The 18,072-nt window shown below is 37.5% G+C and overlaps 1 protein-coding gene across 7 annotated transcripts in view; it reads right to left on the bottom strand.

Moving 5' to 3' along the window:
* The window catches only part of tead1b (TEA domain family member 1b), an 85,028-nt gene that overhangs the window by 17,423 nt on the left and 49,533 nt on the right, over nucleotides 1–18,072 (bottom strand). For 2 of the 7 annotated variants that reach the window (XM_057855854.1, XM_057855928.1), the window contains 7 exons: nucleotides 14,208–14,423; nucleotides 9,736–9,747; nucleotides 8,783–8,914; nucleotides 8,452–8,498; nucleotides 4,057–4,118; nucleotides 3,783–3,904; nucleotides 2,473–2,646 (listed from right to left, as the gene is read on the bottom strand). In XM_057855854.1, the coding sequence (XP_057711837.1) occupies nucleotides 2,473–2,646; nucleotides 3,783–3,904; nucleotides 4,057–4,118; nucleotides 8,452–8,498; nucleotides 8,783–8,914; nucleotides 9,736–9,747; nucleotides 14,208–14,423 (765 nt within the window). The remainder of the gene's footprint in view (nucleotides 1–2,472; nucleotides 2,647–3,782; nucleotides 3,905–4,056; nucleotides 4,119–8,451; nucleotides 8,499–8,782; nucleotides 8,915–9,735; nucleotides 9,748–14,207; nucleotides 14,424–18,072) is intronic. The other 5 variants (XM_057856079.1, XM_057856243.1, XM_057856159.1 and 2 more) reach the window with 5 other exon arrangements.

The raw sequence follows: 18,072 nt of genomic DNA, 5'->3' as shown, positions 1-18,072 counted from the left end.
CACTGGAAATTAAGTGATTTTAAAAGGGAAGTAATGCAACAAATGACAGTGTGGATAACAATTTTAGGGACAAGGAAATGTTTAATGTTACTCTGAAAATAGAATAACATGATCAAATTGACTACTGTATTTTTCGGATTACAAAATCACACCTGAGTATAAGTCGCACCAGCCATAAAATGCCCAACGAAGAAGAAAAAAAACATATGGCAGAAAACACAGACAAGACTGAAAAAGCAGTTTCTGCTCTTGCACTCCTCTTTAAAATAAACTGCTGTATTTTAAGCCGATACAACTGTTGTGTTTGATAGAACAATATGTCTATATGCTGCCATAGCAGATTCATGGTGCATTAAGCCCCCGAACTATTTTTAATTTGTACGTTTTACCCTGAAAACCCCCGTTTACAGACGTCGCGCAACCGCTTTTGTTTCAACCCTGCCATAAAACAAAGGTAATTAATTATATCTATTATTCGAAATGTCTGTTGTTTTTAGCTTAGAATCATTAAATGATGTCTCATATTTCGTTTGAAAAAAAAAGACTTTAAAAAATTATTCACTCGCATATTTTAAACTTTTAAACAAATTACGTCACAATGAAAAAAATGGTGTCTGTAAAAAATTTACAGATATTTACCTCATAGCTATCTCTTAATTGTATTTTTTGTTTGTTTGTTTCTGTCACATTTTTTCCGATATGTTAGATGATAAATAATCCATCCAAACAAAGAAAAATTGAAAAAAAAAAAAAACATTTAAAAAGGTAAATATATGAAAAAGAAAATCACAACCACTCCTTGATGTCTGCGATTTCTGCATCGCGACCCTTGTTATATTACCATGTTTCACCCATAAAATCCCCCAAAAATCAAGCTGTGGCCATTCACAGCTGCGTCTTGACACCCGGTAATACATGTTACATGGAGTTTTTGGATTGAAACAAGGTAAGTACGCGAAAATATCTCGTTAAAGTCATCGCGTCTGTAATTCTGCTCTCGCGTGCTCTCGCATCCAGTTAGGGTTTTGCTCTTTAAAAAAAATGTTTTTTTAAAATGCCCACCTGTTCAAAATTTTTCTTCCCCCAGAAAATTGAGATTTTAAGCTTTCCAATGATGTATCACACATGCATATCGAACAATTTTGAAAGTTGGCCAAATTGGGGGTCTCAGAGCGGAACTTCAAGTCACCTGAGTGTTTCCCGCCATCGCACCTGACTATTAGTCGCATTTTGGGGGGAAATTTACTTGATAAAATCCAACACATTTAACAGATATGTCATCTTGAATGGCAATTTAAAATGAAAATACAATAGAGAACAACATGCTGAATAAGTGTACAGTATGATAATTTTACATGATGCATGAACAACGAAATGCAAACGTGGCCGGTATATTAACGTAACATAGCTATTAAAAGTTATTCAGATAACTATAGCATAAAGAACATACTAACAAGTTTACCAAACCATCAGTGTCACTCCAAAACACCAAAATAACATGTGAAATGATATAATAATGTGTTAATAATTTCACACATAAGTCGCTCCGGAGTATAAGTCGCACCTCCAGCCAAACTATGAAAAAAACACTGTAACTAATAGTCCGAAAAATACGGTAGTTTTATGAAATATTTCTGCAAACATAGTATGTATGAAAAACGCCTTATCTATTTTGACTGTGAGTCCAGTTAAAATGCATTGGCCGTCCACCGCTTTCAAGGGCAGATAACGATTTGAAAGAGTTATCATTGTATTGGTATGTGTGCAAATGTTACTTTTTAAAAATTGGGAATCTGATGATGAAACCAAAGGCAATTTGTGTAAGGTTATATTGAAACTATCCAGAATCATGAGGATCCAATGTGAATCTATTGATAACGACAGAAGAGGAGCAAGCAACATTTAAAGAGCGATTTGTAAGATTTTCTGCCTTGTTCCGAGAGGGGCACCCACCTCCCCGCCCCGCACATTAATTATGGCCACAAAAAGCGGAGACGTCCACCTCCGACATTCTCCTCCTTCATTAAGCAGAGCAGTTATACATTCATTATTGTGCAGATCCTGCCTTTCATTTGAAATTTAGATTGGCCGGTCACTTCAAAAGGAATTTGATGGGACTTGCTTCCAAGTACATGGTCTCCACTTTGTTGGCCGCCGCTAGTTAGCATTTTGCATCGGGGAGGGAATACGCGCAATGTTGGAAGAGCCATTATGCGGCGCAACCAGGTCACGGCATTGTTTGTAGATATTAGACTGAATTAGCGAGAGCTTTGATCAAAAGCTCTCCTGCTATGCCCATCCAAATATAGCCTAACGCGTTCTGTAAACAATCAACGCACAATAAGCTCTAAGTAGGCTACTGATACGTACTGGATGAAACCTTTTTATTTTACTATATTTTCATTTGGAGAATTTGTATCCACAAAAACAAAACTTTAATGGAAATGCTGGAATTACAGGAAACTTGCTCACCCAGAACTTTATTAGGAAGAAGGAATTTTGAGGGCCCTTTCCATACAGCTCCTTCAGTCCTCCCTTCTTTTCCGGAAATTTGTCATAAATCTGACGAATGTCCACAGACTCCAGCAGGGCGTCGCTGTAGGAATGATTGGTCTGTCCGATATGCACAAAGAGGTGCTTGTTGTACTGAAAGGACAAATAAAAGATGCATCATAATCACAAATTGCAGTGAACAAACTGCTTTTCAAAAAGGGTCTATTTAGTTTACAGTCAAGCAAGTGATTATGCCATTGATGGCAATCGACATCCAATTGATTTAAAACTGGAAACTGGCTGTGAACGCTCTTGTTTTATTTCCATTGACGGCACTGGACGTCCAATCCATTTTGACTGGGAGGGGTGAATGAACGAATCCCAAAAGGATTGGACGTCTAGTACCGTCAATGGCGGCCATTGAGTTCAATGCGTGCTCTGTCACCGTTGAAAAAAAAAAAAACAAATCATAATTCGTACATGAAAGAGTTAATTATTTTTGTCTTAGTTTCGAATAATGTTTCTTTTTTGTTTTTACTGGATCAAGGTTTTCCATATAATGTTAAAAAATAAAACATTTTCAATGGAAGCTTTATTTGTGAGACCGTGATACAGTCACAATGGATATATATCACATATATATACATATACTGTATATCGCCGTCAATGGCAGCCAATGAGTTGAAGGGATTTTAAAATTAGAACAAGTAAATTTAAGGTAAATAAAGCGCAACTGTGAAAGTAAAAACTGTAAGAAATTGATTACAACAACGTGTAGCAAATCCAGCTAAGAGAAAGTACCACTAAAATCCTCAAAAGGACAAGCAAGTCCTGTGTTTAAAATAAATAAATAAAGAAATAAATGGATAAAAATGTGCGGCAATAAATCATGGAGCCACATTTACATTTCCTAAAGTATCCTTGTTATGTCCATTCGTCAGTAAATGACGTGGTCCCGTTTCCATTCTGTTACCTTGAAGGGCAAAACTCATGACCGCTTGCATGTGATAGCAAATACAGAACACCAAACAACATGCAAACATTTCCTTCTTTTGAATAAAAAGATTAATTCATGAAGTGCATGTGACATATAAAATGTTTTGGAGGACAGCTGCTTGAAAAGAAAAAGGAAAAAAAAGAAGAATTCTTTTCATGGATGTTTCTACAGTAGTTCTCTCCACTTTTTCTGGTGACCGGCTGACTTCCAGTGTATTCATAAAGAAACAAATAGCATAATAAGAAAGAAGGAGAAGAAAATGGTGAGATTTCATTTGCAACGTTCTTTATACCGAATCTGGGTCTCTCTGTTGCTCCAGAAAGGCAGAGAACTCCACTAGTCTCAGTTTGGTTGTGCCGATAGAGCGGCCCTGCCAAGCTGGTGCTGTCGGAGCAGCAGCGGTGGGCTCGTAGCCTACGGGGGACAAGAGAATAATGAGAGGTGTCAAAATTGATTATTATTCACTTCATTCTTTGAAAATGTGGGACATCAGGATGAGCTTGACATGGTGTTCCACTGTAGTGACCATAATATTCATGCAGGTGCCTTGTGCGAGAGAGCCTCACTTGTAATTGCGGTTGTGACTGCTGGCTGGATGGGATAGGCTTGCTGGGTGAAGGGTTTGATGCTGCAAGAAAGGGGGAAAAACTGCAAATTAATGTAAAAATGCCCATAACACAATGTTAAATGCTAGGGAATTTGAACTAGAAGGGGCTGATTATTTGCTGACAGTTCCTCCTAGTTAAAATGGATTGGACGTTCATTTAGTGGCAGTGAATAAGCTTATAAAAGATGCATATAACAATATCAGGAATGAACAGAAATGTTTTAATTGTTGACCAAACCTGAAAATTGAATATAATAAAAAGGCCAAAAATCAGAAACAATTTTTAATATTTATTTTTATGTTTACATAAAAAAAAAAAAACAGTCAAGCCAATTATTCAGATGTTTATTCTCATGTAATTTTTTTTTTTATTGTACTGTGATTTTTAAAAATATGAATTCTTAATGGCTATATTACAAAAATATTTATTTTGTGCTGTATTTCAACAATGGGGTTAAATACAAAAACAAATCTTAAACTAGAATCACTATTTATTAAATTATATACATGTATATGACTTGCCAAAAATCCAATTTTGATTATTGAGGTAAAGTGGGCCAGGGTTTTTGTTGTTGTTTTTAAAATGAAAAGTAGGTTCTCCGAATCCTCACGCTTACGTCTGATCCTCCGCTCATCCAAGTAGCAACAGTGTCTCAATAGTAAGGCTGCTTATCTATTCCCACATCCAAGTAATGCTCCTTATCGTGCTGCTTCTTTATTCCCAAATCCAAGCAATGCTCTTTAAAACGTAGATCAATTGAAGTTGGTACGAAATACACATGCGCCGAATAGACTTCAGTGAAACGTGCACTGACAAACTCCAATAATTTCATTATCCATGTTTTCACTCCATGGTCTCACAACTTATTTGTTTGGAAGATGATGAGTTAGTTTCGAAATTTGAGATGCATCGGGGTTGCTAATTTTTTTAGTTAGCCGTTTAAAGAGGGCAAGAAGGAAGACGTACTCGTGGGGGGTGAATGTCACGCGAAACTTGTCATCTCCGCAGTACCATATACAGCCAAGACTCTCTCGTGAGAGCATGTCATTCGTGCGATTCCAATGTAAGTGTGAATAACTGTGGCGAGCAAATACACCCTCGTTCCCCAGACAGTTTCCTACAGTAGCAAGAGAAGTGCATGCTACTTAGATACTTACTTGCGCCAACACAACTTCTGATTTCGTTAATGTTATTTTGGAGGGAAGTAAACATTTCGGATCCAACCCAAAACATTTTTAGTTATATTTCGCCGGAAGGAAAATAAAAACTTTTTCTTTTTTCTTTTTACAGGTTCTCTTCACGAACAGATGACGACACACAATTCAGGAACAAAAAGAAAGCAATAATCACCTAAGATATAAACTAGTATATACAGTGGGGCAAATAATTATTCAGTCAACCACTAATTGTGCAAGTTCTCCCACTTGAAAATATTAAAGAGGCCTGTAATTGTCAATATGGGTAAACCTCAACCATGAGAGACAGAATGTGGAAAAAAAAAAGAAAATCACATTGTTTGATTTTTAAAGAATTTATTTGCAAATCATGGTGGAAAATAAGTATTTGGTCTATACAAAAAGTTCATCTGAATACTTTGTTATGTACACTTTGTTGGCAATAACGGAGGCCAAACGTTTTCTGTAACTCTTCACAAGCTTTTCACAATCTGTTGCTGGTATTTTGGCCCATTCCTCCATGCAGATCCCCTCTACAGCAGTGATGTTTTGGGGCTGTCGTTGGGCAACACGGACTTTCAACTCCCTCCTCATCCCATGGCGTCACAATGATAACAAGAACGGGGAGCAAAAATCCCAGAACCACACGGGGGGGACCTAGCGAATGACCTACAGAGAGCTGGGACCACAGTAACAAAGGCTACTATCAGTAACACAATGCGCCGCCAGGGACTCAAATCCTGCACTGCCAGACGTGTCCCCCTGCTGAAGAATGTACACGTCCAGGCCCGTCTGCGGTTCGCTAGAGAGCATTTGGATGATCCAGAAGAGGACTCGGAAAATGTGTTATGGTCAGATGAAACCAAAATAGAACTTTTTGGTAGAAACACAGGTTCTCTTGTTTGGAGGAAAAAGAATACTGAATTGCACCATACCCACTGTGAAGCATGGGGGTGGAAACATCATGCTTTGGGGCTGTTTTTCTGCAAAGGGACCAGGACGACTGATCTGTGTAAAGGAAATAATGAATGGGGCCATGTATCGAGAGATTTTGAGTGAAAATCTCCTTCCATCAGCAAGGGCATTGAAGATGAGACGTGGCTGGGTCTTTCAGCATGACAATGATCCCAAAAACACAGCCAGGGCAACAAAGGAGTGGCTTCGAAAGAAGCATTTCAAGGTCCTGGAGTAGCCTAGCCAGTCTACAGGTCTCAAACCCATAGAAAATCTGCGGAGGGAGTTGAAAGTCCGTGTTGCCAAACTACAGCCCCAAAACATCACTGCTCTAGAGGAGATCTGCATGGAGGAATGGGCCAAAATATCAGCAACAGTGTGTGAAAAGCTTGTGAAGAGTTACAGAAAACGTTTGGCCACCGTTATTGCCAACAAAGGGTACATAACAAAGTATTGAGATGAACTTTTGGTATTGACCAAATACTTATTTCCCACCATGATTTGCAAATAAATTATTTAAAAATCAATGTGATTTTCTGTTTTTTTTTTTTCCCACATTCTGTCTCTCATGGTTGAGGTTTAACCATGTTGACAATTACAGGCCTCTGTAATATTTTCAAGTGGGAGAACTTGCACAATTAGTGGTTGACTAAATACTTTTTTGCCCTACTGTAGATACATATATTATATATATATATACACACATACACAGTGGTACCTCTACATACGAAGTTAATTCGTATTTGTTAATTCATTAATTCGTAATTGAATTAACTACGTATGTAGAGGTACCAGTGTCTGTGTATGTTTCCCATCGCTAGGAAGGTTCTCTACAATACAGCCTTCCTGAGAAGTCCACTGCTTTAAGATGGCAGCTGTTTACTAACGCCAGCGAGTCTATAATTTCCCATCTAGTTCTATATACATGTGATATCTACCGTAGCATCATGTGGGCGTAGTTTATAGGCTATCGGCAACAGTCACTTATTATTATTATGGGAGCCACCTAGCATAGCATTTGCAACGGCCTCCCCACTCCTGCTCTGCTCTGTCTTCTTCGTGAGTCCGTGTCTCTCAGACTTTTCTCGCATCATTCAACCAAAGTAGTAACGCATAGTAACGCACACCTTTACATCCTCAGTAACAGTAACGGCGTTGCCAAGATGAGAAAAGTAATTAATTAGATTACTCACTACTGAAAAAAATAACGGCATTAGTAACACCATTATACTCTGACGCCGTTATTAAAAACACTGATATTAGCAAATTGGAAGTATAATGTTAAATTCAATAAATAACAATAATAATAATTTTAAAAAATAACAAAAAATAATAAATGAAATATTCAAAGTAAAATTAAATTGGCATGCTAATTAGCCATGTTATCGGTCTCGTTAACAAGCTTACGTTACAGTATGTTTTACCAATGCGAGACACACTACACACGCCACCCCCCCGCAAACATGTTTTAAATGTCGGTTGGCCCACCTAAGCCGCGGCTGTCTGTAACTTTCCTTTACCCGAAGTATTCCCATACCAGCGACTTGTTTTTTTTCGATGGGGGGTGGGGTGGTGGGGTGGGGTTCAGGTTTTTTATGTCCTTCAGCCAACGTGCAGCACAGCTGACTCACTGACACTGAGCAACAACTTGAGGGGGAGGGTTGAGCCCTGCATTTTTAGGACATAAACAATAGCTAATACAGTAGGGACGGCATGACGGAACATTTTTGCGGTTTTGAAACCTTGACATTTTCATACCACAGTATACCTTGAAACAAGTAACCGGCACAAGCCTATTCCCATCTTAACCCTTTTCAGAGCAAGTGACTATTATTTGAAAATTAAAAAAACAACAACTTTAGTATTATTAATGATTGTTGTCATATTATTCTTTTCATTATCAATTATTATTTTCAATGCTAAATTATTATTCTTTTAATATTTTTTAAATTAAAAAAAATCATGAATTAATATCAAGTTAATAAATCAAATTATAACTTTATTATTGGTTATGGGGTCCAATAACACTTTATCATTGATTATTGAAAATATCATCATATTAAAACGAGTAACCAATAAAGGCGTAAACACTGTGTTTTTGTCACTCATCGTGTCAAAAACGGTGTGTTTTCATCTCTTAAACAGAAGCATACCTTTAATTTTGTACATATGTGAACCTGAATGATCCCAACTCTTGTTTGCAGAGATTTAAGTATGCACTTACTCTTGTGAGGATCCTGGCTGACTCGTCGATATCATTCCTTGCCATATCTAAAGAATTAGATATAATGATGAATTAGATATTAATGGACAACAAACAACAAAGAAAAGCCAATTGTGAGGCGCTTTTGTGGCAAGATGAAAATGGCTCTGTGTTCTGGGAAAGAATTTATCTCCACTAACACTCCTTCTGATCATGTGCTTATCTGATTGGGGCGGTTGAGCAAAGCCTGGTGTGTAATGTGATTTGGCCCCGGCGCGGGCCCCGTGGCCGCCCTGCGTGAAGCTGAACAGGACTGATCAATAGCTGGGGTGTCTGGGTGTGAGGCCCTCACCCCTGCTCCGGGGAACGCTGGATGCGGGATGCCGGGCAGGCCCAGCTTGTTGTGAATAGCCGTGGCGGAGACGATCTGTGCTGACGACATGGAGGCCATGCTCTGGAGGGCTTTGTCCTTCACGGCCTGGTCCTTTAATATCACACACAAAAGGCTTAGTGCTCACATAAAAAAAGCAGGGGAGGGGGAATAGGTAGCAACAACCACAACCCAGTAAACACACTGAAAGCACTACTGACCTCTCAAATGACGCAAGCAGGTTAAAAAAGAAAATGAAAAAGCACGGCTTTTGAAGTGTGAGCGTTTTTTTTTTTATTTTATGGAATTCGTCAAACAATGAACACATGAATTCCAATTCACAATAACTAGTGGTGGTATGCACTTAGGCAAAAGTTTGCTTGTTAACTAAAAAAAACATCCAAGTAGCAGCAGCACTTGTATCAAGGCTACAACAACCTGCATGTTAAAAAAAAAAAAAAAAAACCTCGAAGCCCTGTAAACAATTTCGTTGAGTAAATCTGAAGGACGCAGATTCTTCTCAGACAAGAATCGCTTTATTCATCGACTAGATGTAATTAAAATGCCGTGTAGATGTGCATATTAAAACACCAAATCACAATGACAGCTTCAAGTAGTGCTTCCAGACTTGGTTTGATGTTAATGTGCATTCAGCACGTTAGTTTCATTGAAGCTTTAAATGCAGCACTCTTATTGCGGGAGCGCATACAGCCGAGCTGGAGAAATATTGCAGACACATGCTGACAATACAACGCAGGTTAGTCCAGGTACAACACGGCACAAAGAGGACCAATATTTTGGGATGTCAGAATCAGGTGCAAAACTAGCAGCAGCTCAGCAAGGCTTAAAAATAAAAAATGAAAAAAAATTCTTTAATAAAAAAAAAAAAAAAAAAAAGCAAAAAAGGCAGATAGAGCATTACAGTCAATACTTACCATACTTGTGACCTAAAAGCAAACATACAAGGTTATATTGTAGATAAGCAGTCAAAAAACGTTTTCAAATGTTTTATGATGGCACATAAATATGCATAAATTTTAATTATTACTCTTGCAAATGATTTTTTTTTCCTGAAAAAAGGCGTATTAAGGTCACACTGAAATCAGGAATTGTTTATAGACAATTTCTTCTGAGACTTTGTTCTTGTAATTCGATTACTGTGCTTAATAAAGTTAATTTTTCCCATTTAAGTGATCCTTAAAACCCCTTTCCCAAGATTTTATCCCTGGGTCGCTTAAAAAATTATGATATAAATTCTAATTATTGTGATATTTTCATTTAATACATCTTCACATCTACAGTAAATATTTGAGAGAAAGAAAAAAAAGTCCGAAAGCATATTGCTGACACAGAAGGAAACAAAAGTCAGTATCAATTTATCGCATGATCAATTTCTCATTATTGAGTAATATGTTTGACTCTCATTTCATTTTTGAGGGTCTTATACAAACAAGTTAGTACTACAGTATGTTGTTTTTCTGAATGTGAAATTCAAACTTTTTGTGATTAAATGCTAACATATTGAAATAAAACATGAAATTTATCATAGATAAAATATATCAAGGCAAAACAAGTTAAAATGTGATACTGAGTTTTTTTCCCGCTAATGTGGCAGTAATGTGCTTCCATAAATGAGGAAAAGTAAAGAACAATTTGGGGGTTTGGGGTTGTGGGGGGTCTTTTGAAGCCAGAATACTAAAATCTGTTCATAAATTATAGACAAGGACTTGATCATTTCTTTTTTTACTATTCTGGTCAATGAAATTTAAGAAGAACAAAAACGCCCGCTTCAACATCAAGAAATTTTTGTATAGATAAATGAGGTAGTTCTTCTATTGCCAATGCCACGCTGTCAGCTAATCATCGCCTGAAACAAAAACAACAGACGCATAATAACTCATTTTATAGAGTTGCCATAGACATGAGTAGAAACAGCAGGTTTTCATTGATGACCCCCACACTCCCGCCCCTCTGCCCACAAAAAGGAAGGGCACACTTGTAGATCTCTTTGCCACTGGAGTCTAATTTGCTTTAAATGAGAAAAGACAGGGATTCATACAAAAGCCGTCTGTTTTTCCTCACAGAGCTGCCTGTGCCTCTGAAAGAGCAGGCATTCATGTGGCTGTCTCACTCTGTGGCTCTTTACACATAGACACACCACAGATTAATGAGGCGTCATTACCGGCACCGAAATACTGTGAGTTAAACAACAAAGTGTGAAAGTCAAAATGTATAGTCGTACACCTGAAGAAAAGCATAAAACATGTTTCATTCTTGCTTAACTGAATTTGCTCTTCAGCAATGAGTTTCTTCAATTTCAGATGCCTTCCTCGTTAGTATGCTTGGGTGATTTTTCAACGTTAGTAAAAATAGAAGGAATAGCTGATGGGACCACTTGAGAAAAATAAAAAGGAGGGAAAGCAAGTGCGAGCACGGTACTGTGAGAGCATTGTTGAATTATCAACAGGTTGAAGGGAGGACAGAAAGCGGAGGGCATTTCACTACCTGCCTGCTTCGCAACCATTCTGTGCTCCAAATGCAAAACTGCCCAGCCTTTGACAGCAGAGGGGAGTTAGGTTACACTGTCAAATACGGGTGTGGTGTAATTGTATTTATTCATTTACACACATATCCCCCGATCTGCCGTGCCTATTTTAGAGAGCAACTGCCTCAGCGCTGTAGCTCGAAGCCAATCATCAAACAGCCAGTGCTAGCATGCTTCCCCTCATTGAAACACTTGATCAAAAGGGGCAATTTAGAGTCTGAAAGCTTTACATCCTGATTAAGCTGGGTAACTAAATCTGCATCAGTGTGCAAGGTGGGCAAAATGTCATTATACACCTTTTTTTTGTTCCTGAAATTATTTATCAGAGAGGCTTAGGGTGAGGCTATCAGCATCATGGCTAGTGTTGTCCGATATTATTGGGTAGCTGATAAAACAGTTTTAAAATGATCTCGGATAATATCGACATCGGTTTTTCATTATCGGTTTTGAGTCAACATGCATGTTGCCTTCAAAGTGAATTTGGGCTGCAGCTATCGATTATTTTAGTAGTCGATTAATCTATCAACTAGTTGGTTCGAATAATCGAGTAATCGGATTAGGCACATTTAATGTGTTGCAGAACACATTTTAGGAGATGTAAAACAAAGGCTTGCTAAGATTGCTTTTTCAAAAGAGCTTTAAATGTCAATGCAAAATAAAATGCCCGAGGGTTTCTTCACAGTATGCAGGATTGCACTTTCATTTAAAAATAAGTTAAAATACCTGAGCTAAGCCTCAAACAGCATAAAATAAATACATCAATAAATGAATGAGGATCTAAGTACACCTAAAGAACAACTGGCAGACTTTCATAGCAAAATTCCGATAACTTGCTATACAGGGTGACCCAAAAAAAAGTTTACACTCAGTTGACTGCTTGTTTAAAAGCCATTAAAACATATCTAAATAGGTTGTCATGCTTAAGTGATTCATTAAGGTCACTCAATGCAGCTGGTAATCTCTCGTCTCTACAATTCCTGTGCTTCTCCCGAAAATGAAGAAAACTTTAGCTGTACCTGAATTGCTGCGTGCCGGTCTGACACCTACTGAGATTGCAGCAAATCTGAAAATATCCAGATGTGCAGTCTACAAAGTTAAAAAGAAGCTGAAAGATACTGGAACAGCCTCACGAAAACCTGGGTCTGGAAGTGACGATCTGTGCGGACCAAAAAGTTGATTGACAAGGTGATATGTGGCCACCCCAGAGTCCAGATTTCAATCCCCTGGATTATAGCATATGGGCAACTGTGGAGGACAGTGCCTGTAAGAAGCCACAAAATACTGTGGCAGCCTTGGAGAGGTTCATTGTTAGATCTTGGGAAAAGATGACAGCATCCTACATAAAGAAGACCTGTCAAGCGTTCCACAGGCGCCTGAAGGCTGTTGTGACACTTAAGGGAGGACACATTGAAAAATAGACTGTACTGTACATGTTCTTTACAATAATGTATAATTTGTGATTAAATTCTAATACTAAGATGAATAAACATGGCATTTAAGTTGTATTATGGCAGTGTAAACTTTTTTTGGGGTCACTCTGTAAAATGCCGACAATTTTTTTTTACAATACTCTTAACAGATCATTTAAACACAAATTCCCCCCAAAAACCACATAATGTACCTATAAACTAAATTACGAATGCATTAAAAAACATATTAGCCCAAACAAAAACAGCTTATGTTGGTCTTAAGAGGGAGCAGCTAGATTAGCCATGTAAAATGAGTTATGTCATTTTCACTCTTGCAACTAGAGGGCAGTGTATCCCACACTCCATATCAATAAAACTAAATGCAAACACTTTCGAAACAAACCATTACAACGCAACTCTTAATTAAACGCATATTTGAAGTAGCAAAATTTTATTTGAAGCTTTTTTTCTGATCGAATTACTGAAGCTAACTGCGCTAACATGAATGTAGAAGCCTTCTGTCTTTGTACAAGGGCTGGTCACAGCTTATCACCGCAGTTATGCTTATTGAACATTAGATGTCTCCAAACTAAGATGTGTGGGATTTGTTATGTGAGAAGACCATTTGCATTAATGGTGCAAACTTTTTTGGGAGTTGGACGATATCGGGATATCCGTTATGGGTTAAAAAGTCATTATCGGACAATTCTAATCATGGCTATAATTATTTTTTTAACTAGTATTTTTTAAGTTACAACTATTTTGATAATGGAATAATTACAGACCTTGTTAAGTATCAAATTGTCAAAATACTTAGAATTTCAATGTCTCAACCATCTTTTTTTATCTTTATTTAAGGACCAAAACTGTAACTCAACCTGAATCTGTGATTGAGGTCCTGTTGTACTGTGAATTTTAAATTGTGTAATGCTTTGAATAAATGGATGGAAATTAAATAATGTATTTTTCTAAAGATTTCATTAATGAATTGAAAAATTGATGAAAAAATTAATTGATTACTGAAATAATAATGAGTTGCTGCCCAAATTTCGATAGTATTTTGGTTAATCTCGCATGGTTACCTTATCAGTCTCTACTACACATTTACTATTTTTTTATAATGTAATGAGAAAATGCTGTTAAGATGTATAAAATAACGAGTTTGCCTTATTTTAATGATCAATCAGTTTTGGCGATGTGCAGAAATATTTTATTATCATAATAATAATTATGTCTAAATATGCACACCTTTTAAGACTCAAATTTTGGGAGTTACTTTTTATGGGCTGCTCAAAACATAAAAAGATAGTTGCACGTGACAACAAAGCATGAAGGTGAGATGGACTGACAAGAAGGACAAAAGTCAACAGAAGATTGGTCCCCATAGGGAGAGAGGAGGCTTTGAGTTCAGACGCACAGCAACAAACAAGCCCCAAAGCAGAAAAGCGCATACCTTTAGCTTGGAATGAAACTCACGAGATTTCCTTCTGGCTAGAACCTGAATGTGACTAGACACCTGCGGGGTAGGGGAGGGGAGGAAAACAAAGCAAGAGCCTGTAACCATGGCAATGAAAAGCCCCCTGTAACTGGGCAAAGCCAGACGTACCTTAATGGCAGCTTGGATTTCTCGAACTTTCTTTCTTGCTAAGACCTGTATGTGACTAGACACCTCCATTCAAAAGAGAAAAGGGGAAAATAAACAAAACTACGTCTTTGTCAGGGAGACAAGGTGCAGGTCAGAGGCATCTCCACACAGCGCACCGTGCTAGCATCCAATAAAGCATTATCGGGCGTGTCGTCGTCATTTAAGTGAGCTGATTAAGGAGGATGCAGGCCTCTTTAGAACACATTAAGAGCACACAGATGTGAGCCACTGTGTACTGAATGTCAATTGGTTAGTCTTGTATTCTTAGGGGAGCCGGACGAGGCATTTCACCGGCCAAGTTTGCTTCATGTGCAAAATATAGCGGAATTATTAATGCAATCCTATCTGCCGCCAGTATTGGAACAGGTATGAATCAAATAAGGTTTCTTATCAGCTGTCGAATATACTGTAATACCTGTTGAGGTTTACCCAACAGGATGTCGGACGGCCCCTATTAAGTGTACAAATTTCAAAATGTGAACTTAACCGTGAACTTAACTGTGAAAATGTTCATTTGTTAGGAACCAAGCTCCCTTTTAAATCCCAAAATCTCAATTGAAAACATTTTGGTATGGAGGTGTGAATGGCTTAACCCATGAGTGACCTGATTTACGAGTTTTTCGAGATACAAACTGTTGCTTGGCCGAATTTTTTGCGATGAGTTTTGAGTTCACGAGGTGACTTTACAAGTACTTAGCAGATCCTTAAAACCACTCAAATTGAAAAATGACATTAAGTGACCAATTTTAATGATTTGCAGTGTTACAACAGATATTTGACTGCAATCTCTGCTCATGCGTAGTATATAGACAGAAAATATTAGAATGCCAGTAGGCATATATTTTGTATCCTCTGCACAGACAGCAGAAGTAACACAAGAACAGATTAAAGGCAATTCAAAAAATTCCAAAAGAGAGGCATGTTTTGAGTTATGAACGTGTTCACAAAACAATTAAACTCATAAATCAGGGCATCAGTGCATTATTATCTAATTGCAAATACAGCACAATAATTGAAACAACTTGTTTTTGCAGTGCTCAACATGAATGTGTACAACACCAAGAAATTTGTTGTGAAACATCCGAGTTTCCCTTCAAAATCAATTTAGCGTGCAATATAACAACAGTGTATATCAGTTGTTCAAGAACATGCACGTACAACAAATGTTATTTCTTTAACACCATTTGTTGTTGCAAAAATAATGAGGTTTTTTGCTTTTTTTTTTTTTTTAACTCTTTTCGTGCCATTGATTATGTTAGACGTCTATTCATGTAGCACTTTTCATACTTATGCTGTGAATTTAAATTAGTTTGGCACTAGTGGACGTCCAATCTATTTGAGTGGGAAGATTGGCAGCAAGTGAACGAATGTTCTGTCTTTCGCCGTTAATGGCAGCCAATAACCCAAATAACATTCATCTCATTTTATCACACAAGAGTCAAATCATCATCAAAATGCAGAAAAAAAATTCTTGTGTTAACTGAGATACTGATACAAATATTACTTTTCAAATGTGGCGTACTAATTCATGTTGCACATTGCACAACAATATGTCCCCTCTTCCGATCATCGTTGCCATGTAAAACACACGACTCAATCTTGAGTCATGGCTAAACAGGAAAAAAAAAAAAAAAAAAAAATCAAAAAACTAAATGTTTTTCCTTCATGTTCTCATGCGGAGGCAATGTTCACACAGGCAAGTACTATTTGATTAAAATGTCTACTTGTATTAGATTTGAGAAAGAGGCCATTTGATCAATTCCAGTAAGAGATTTTCTTTAACGTTTTGTAAACATTTCATGAGTCAGAACTACTATGGGATTCTTTTTCATTGTCAGTCAACTCGTATGGTTGCTTTTTTTCCCCCATTCTTATTGTTGTTATTATACTCTTACTGGAAATGACATTTTCAGGCATCTGACTAGCATATAGCAGTCTAGAACGTCACTTGTATGCTTTCCAGCCTGCAAATGCCTGTTCTTGTAATAAATCTTGTTTTGTTGAAATACATGTACATAGTGTACATAAATACAACTACCAAATAACAGCATTTGAAAAGGGGAGGGAAGACTTAATATCCACGGTATGTGTGGATTCAGCCTTTTTTGACAAGCCACAGTACAGAGATATTTAACCCATTTCGGCCCGATCACTACTTACACAACAACTGAAAGTCACTTTATGCAGCATCTTCATTGAGGAATTTAAGTTAACTTCACATCATCTTGACTTATTGGCTATGTTTAGATGGACAAATTTATTCAGATTAAAAGCCTGATCAGAATAAAAATTCTTCATATATGCACGCTATTCGGGATGTTCTTACCCGATGATGTTTGATAATGGTTGATGTCGATTTATAATCTAATTATCATGAAATGATGTAGAAAGTCACAGCGCGTTTTTGTAACGTCAGTGTATACATTTTTGTTATCCCTGGTGGGTAGTAAAAGCTCTTGGAAGTACAGTTGTCTGACTGCCATCTCCCTTGGTTTATCATCGCATGCAGAACAACATAAAGCTGGCCTCGTGTTATTCAAAAATGGACACGAGTAATACTATACAACAGTGCAGTCTGGAGGTTACATTGCAGATCCATCAGAAAGCATTAATTCGACAAAACAGCGCAAATGTGAAAAATAAAGGAACGTCGTGATGGCTTCTTTTCTACCACTATTTCCAGTATATTTTTGTCAGTCTGCACATGTCAAAATAATTTCTTCCATCCGAAAGTGTGATGCATGTACACGCAAATCCTAGTCGGACGAATATATTTAGTGTCCAAAAAGTGCATCCGATATTAAATTCATGGTAAAATCTCTCATCGGATTTAAAGAAATTTTATCCATATAAACATAGCCACGCGTCTTTTTAAAAATTCACTTGCATGAATTGTTCTTTATTTTTATCGATTTTGTACTTGCAATTTTTTTTTGTTTTCATTGGGATGCATCGATAGCAGCAGAAGTATTAGATCGTGAAGATGCGCCAATCCACACCTTTTCTTTTGTTCTTTTTTTCTTTGGGGGCACAATTTTTTGGTTGCAGTTCAGCACAAGTTAACGATAGGAGTCATGTTACGACTACGTGAGGTAAGGTCGGAAACCTCTTTTAAATAAATGAAAGTGCATGTGTTTATAGCTGTCTGTCCGGTATTAGTAAATAAATCATGAGGCGACCCTCGTGAGGAAAAGCGGCATGGAAAATGAATGAATGAATGAGTTATCATTTGTTAACACACACAATTGTAGGAGTGGGATCTTCTTGGTACCTCACGATACGATTTATGATACAAAGCTCACGATAACGATGATCTGACGATATGGCAATACAACGATTATCGATACATTGGTCAGGAAATCATTCTAGGATATTCTACAAACAACTAATAAACAGAAAAATATGCTTCTGCTGTGAATTGGAATGAGTTTATCACTAGTAGACGTCCAATCCATTTGAACTGAGAGGATGGCAGCGAAAGAACATTTGTTCATTCGCTGCCATCTCTCCCACTTCAAACGACTATGGCAGTCAGTGGCAGCCAAATGCCAGGCAATGAGGTAATTTTGGGCCATTTAAGGTCATTCACCTGTTGATTTTCAGTTATTCCTGTTGATTTTGGGGTGTTTTAGGGGTCGCTTCCTGTTCTTTTTGAGTTACAGAACGGAAAGTG

This window comes from Corythoichthys intestinalis, chromosome 1, assembly GCF_030265065.1.
Source record: "Corythoichthys intestinalis isolate RoL2023-P3 chromosome 1, ASM3026506v1, whole genome shotgun sequence".
Taxonomy (NCBI): domain Eukaryota; kingdom Metazoa; phylum Chordata; class Actinopteri; order Syngnathiformes; family Syngnathidae; genus Corythoichthys; species Corythoichthys intestinalis.
The sequence above is the reverse complement of the archived record's forward strand: the minus strand, read 5'-3'. Positions and strand labels throughout refer to the sequence as shown.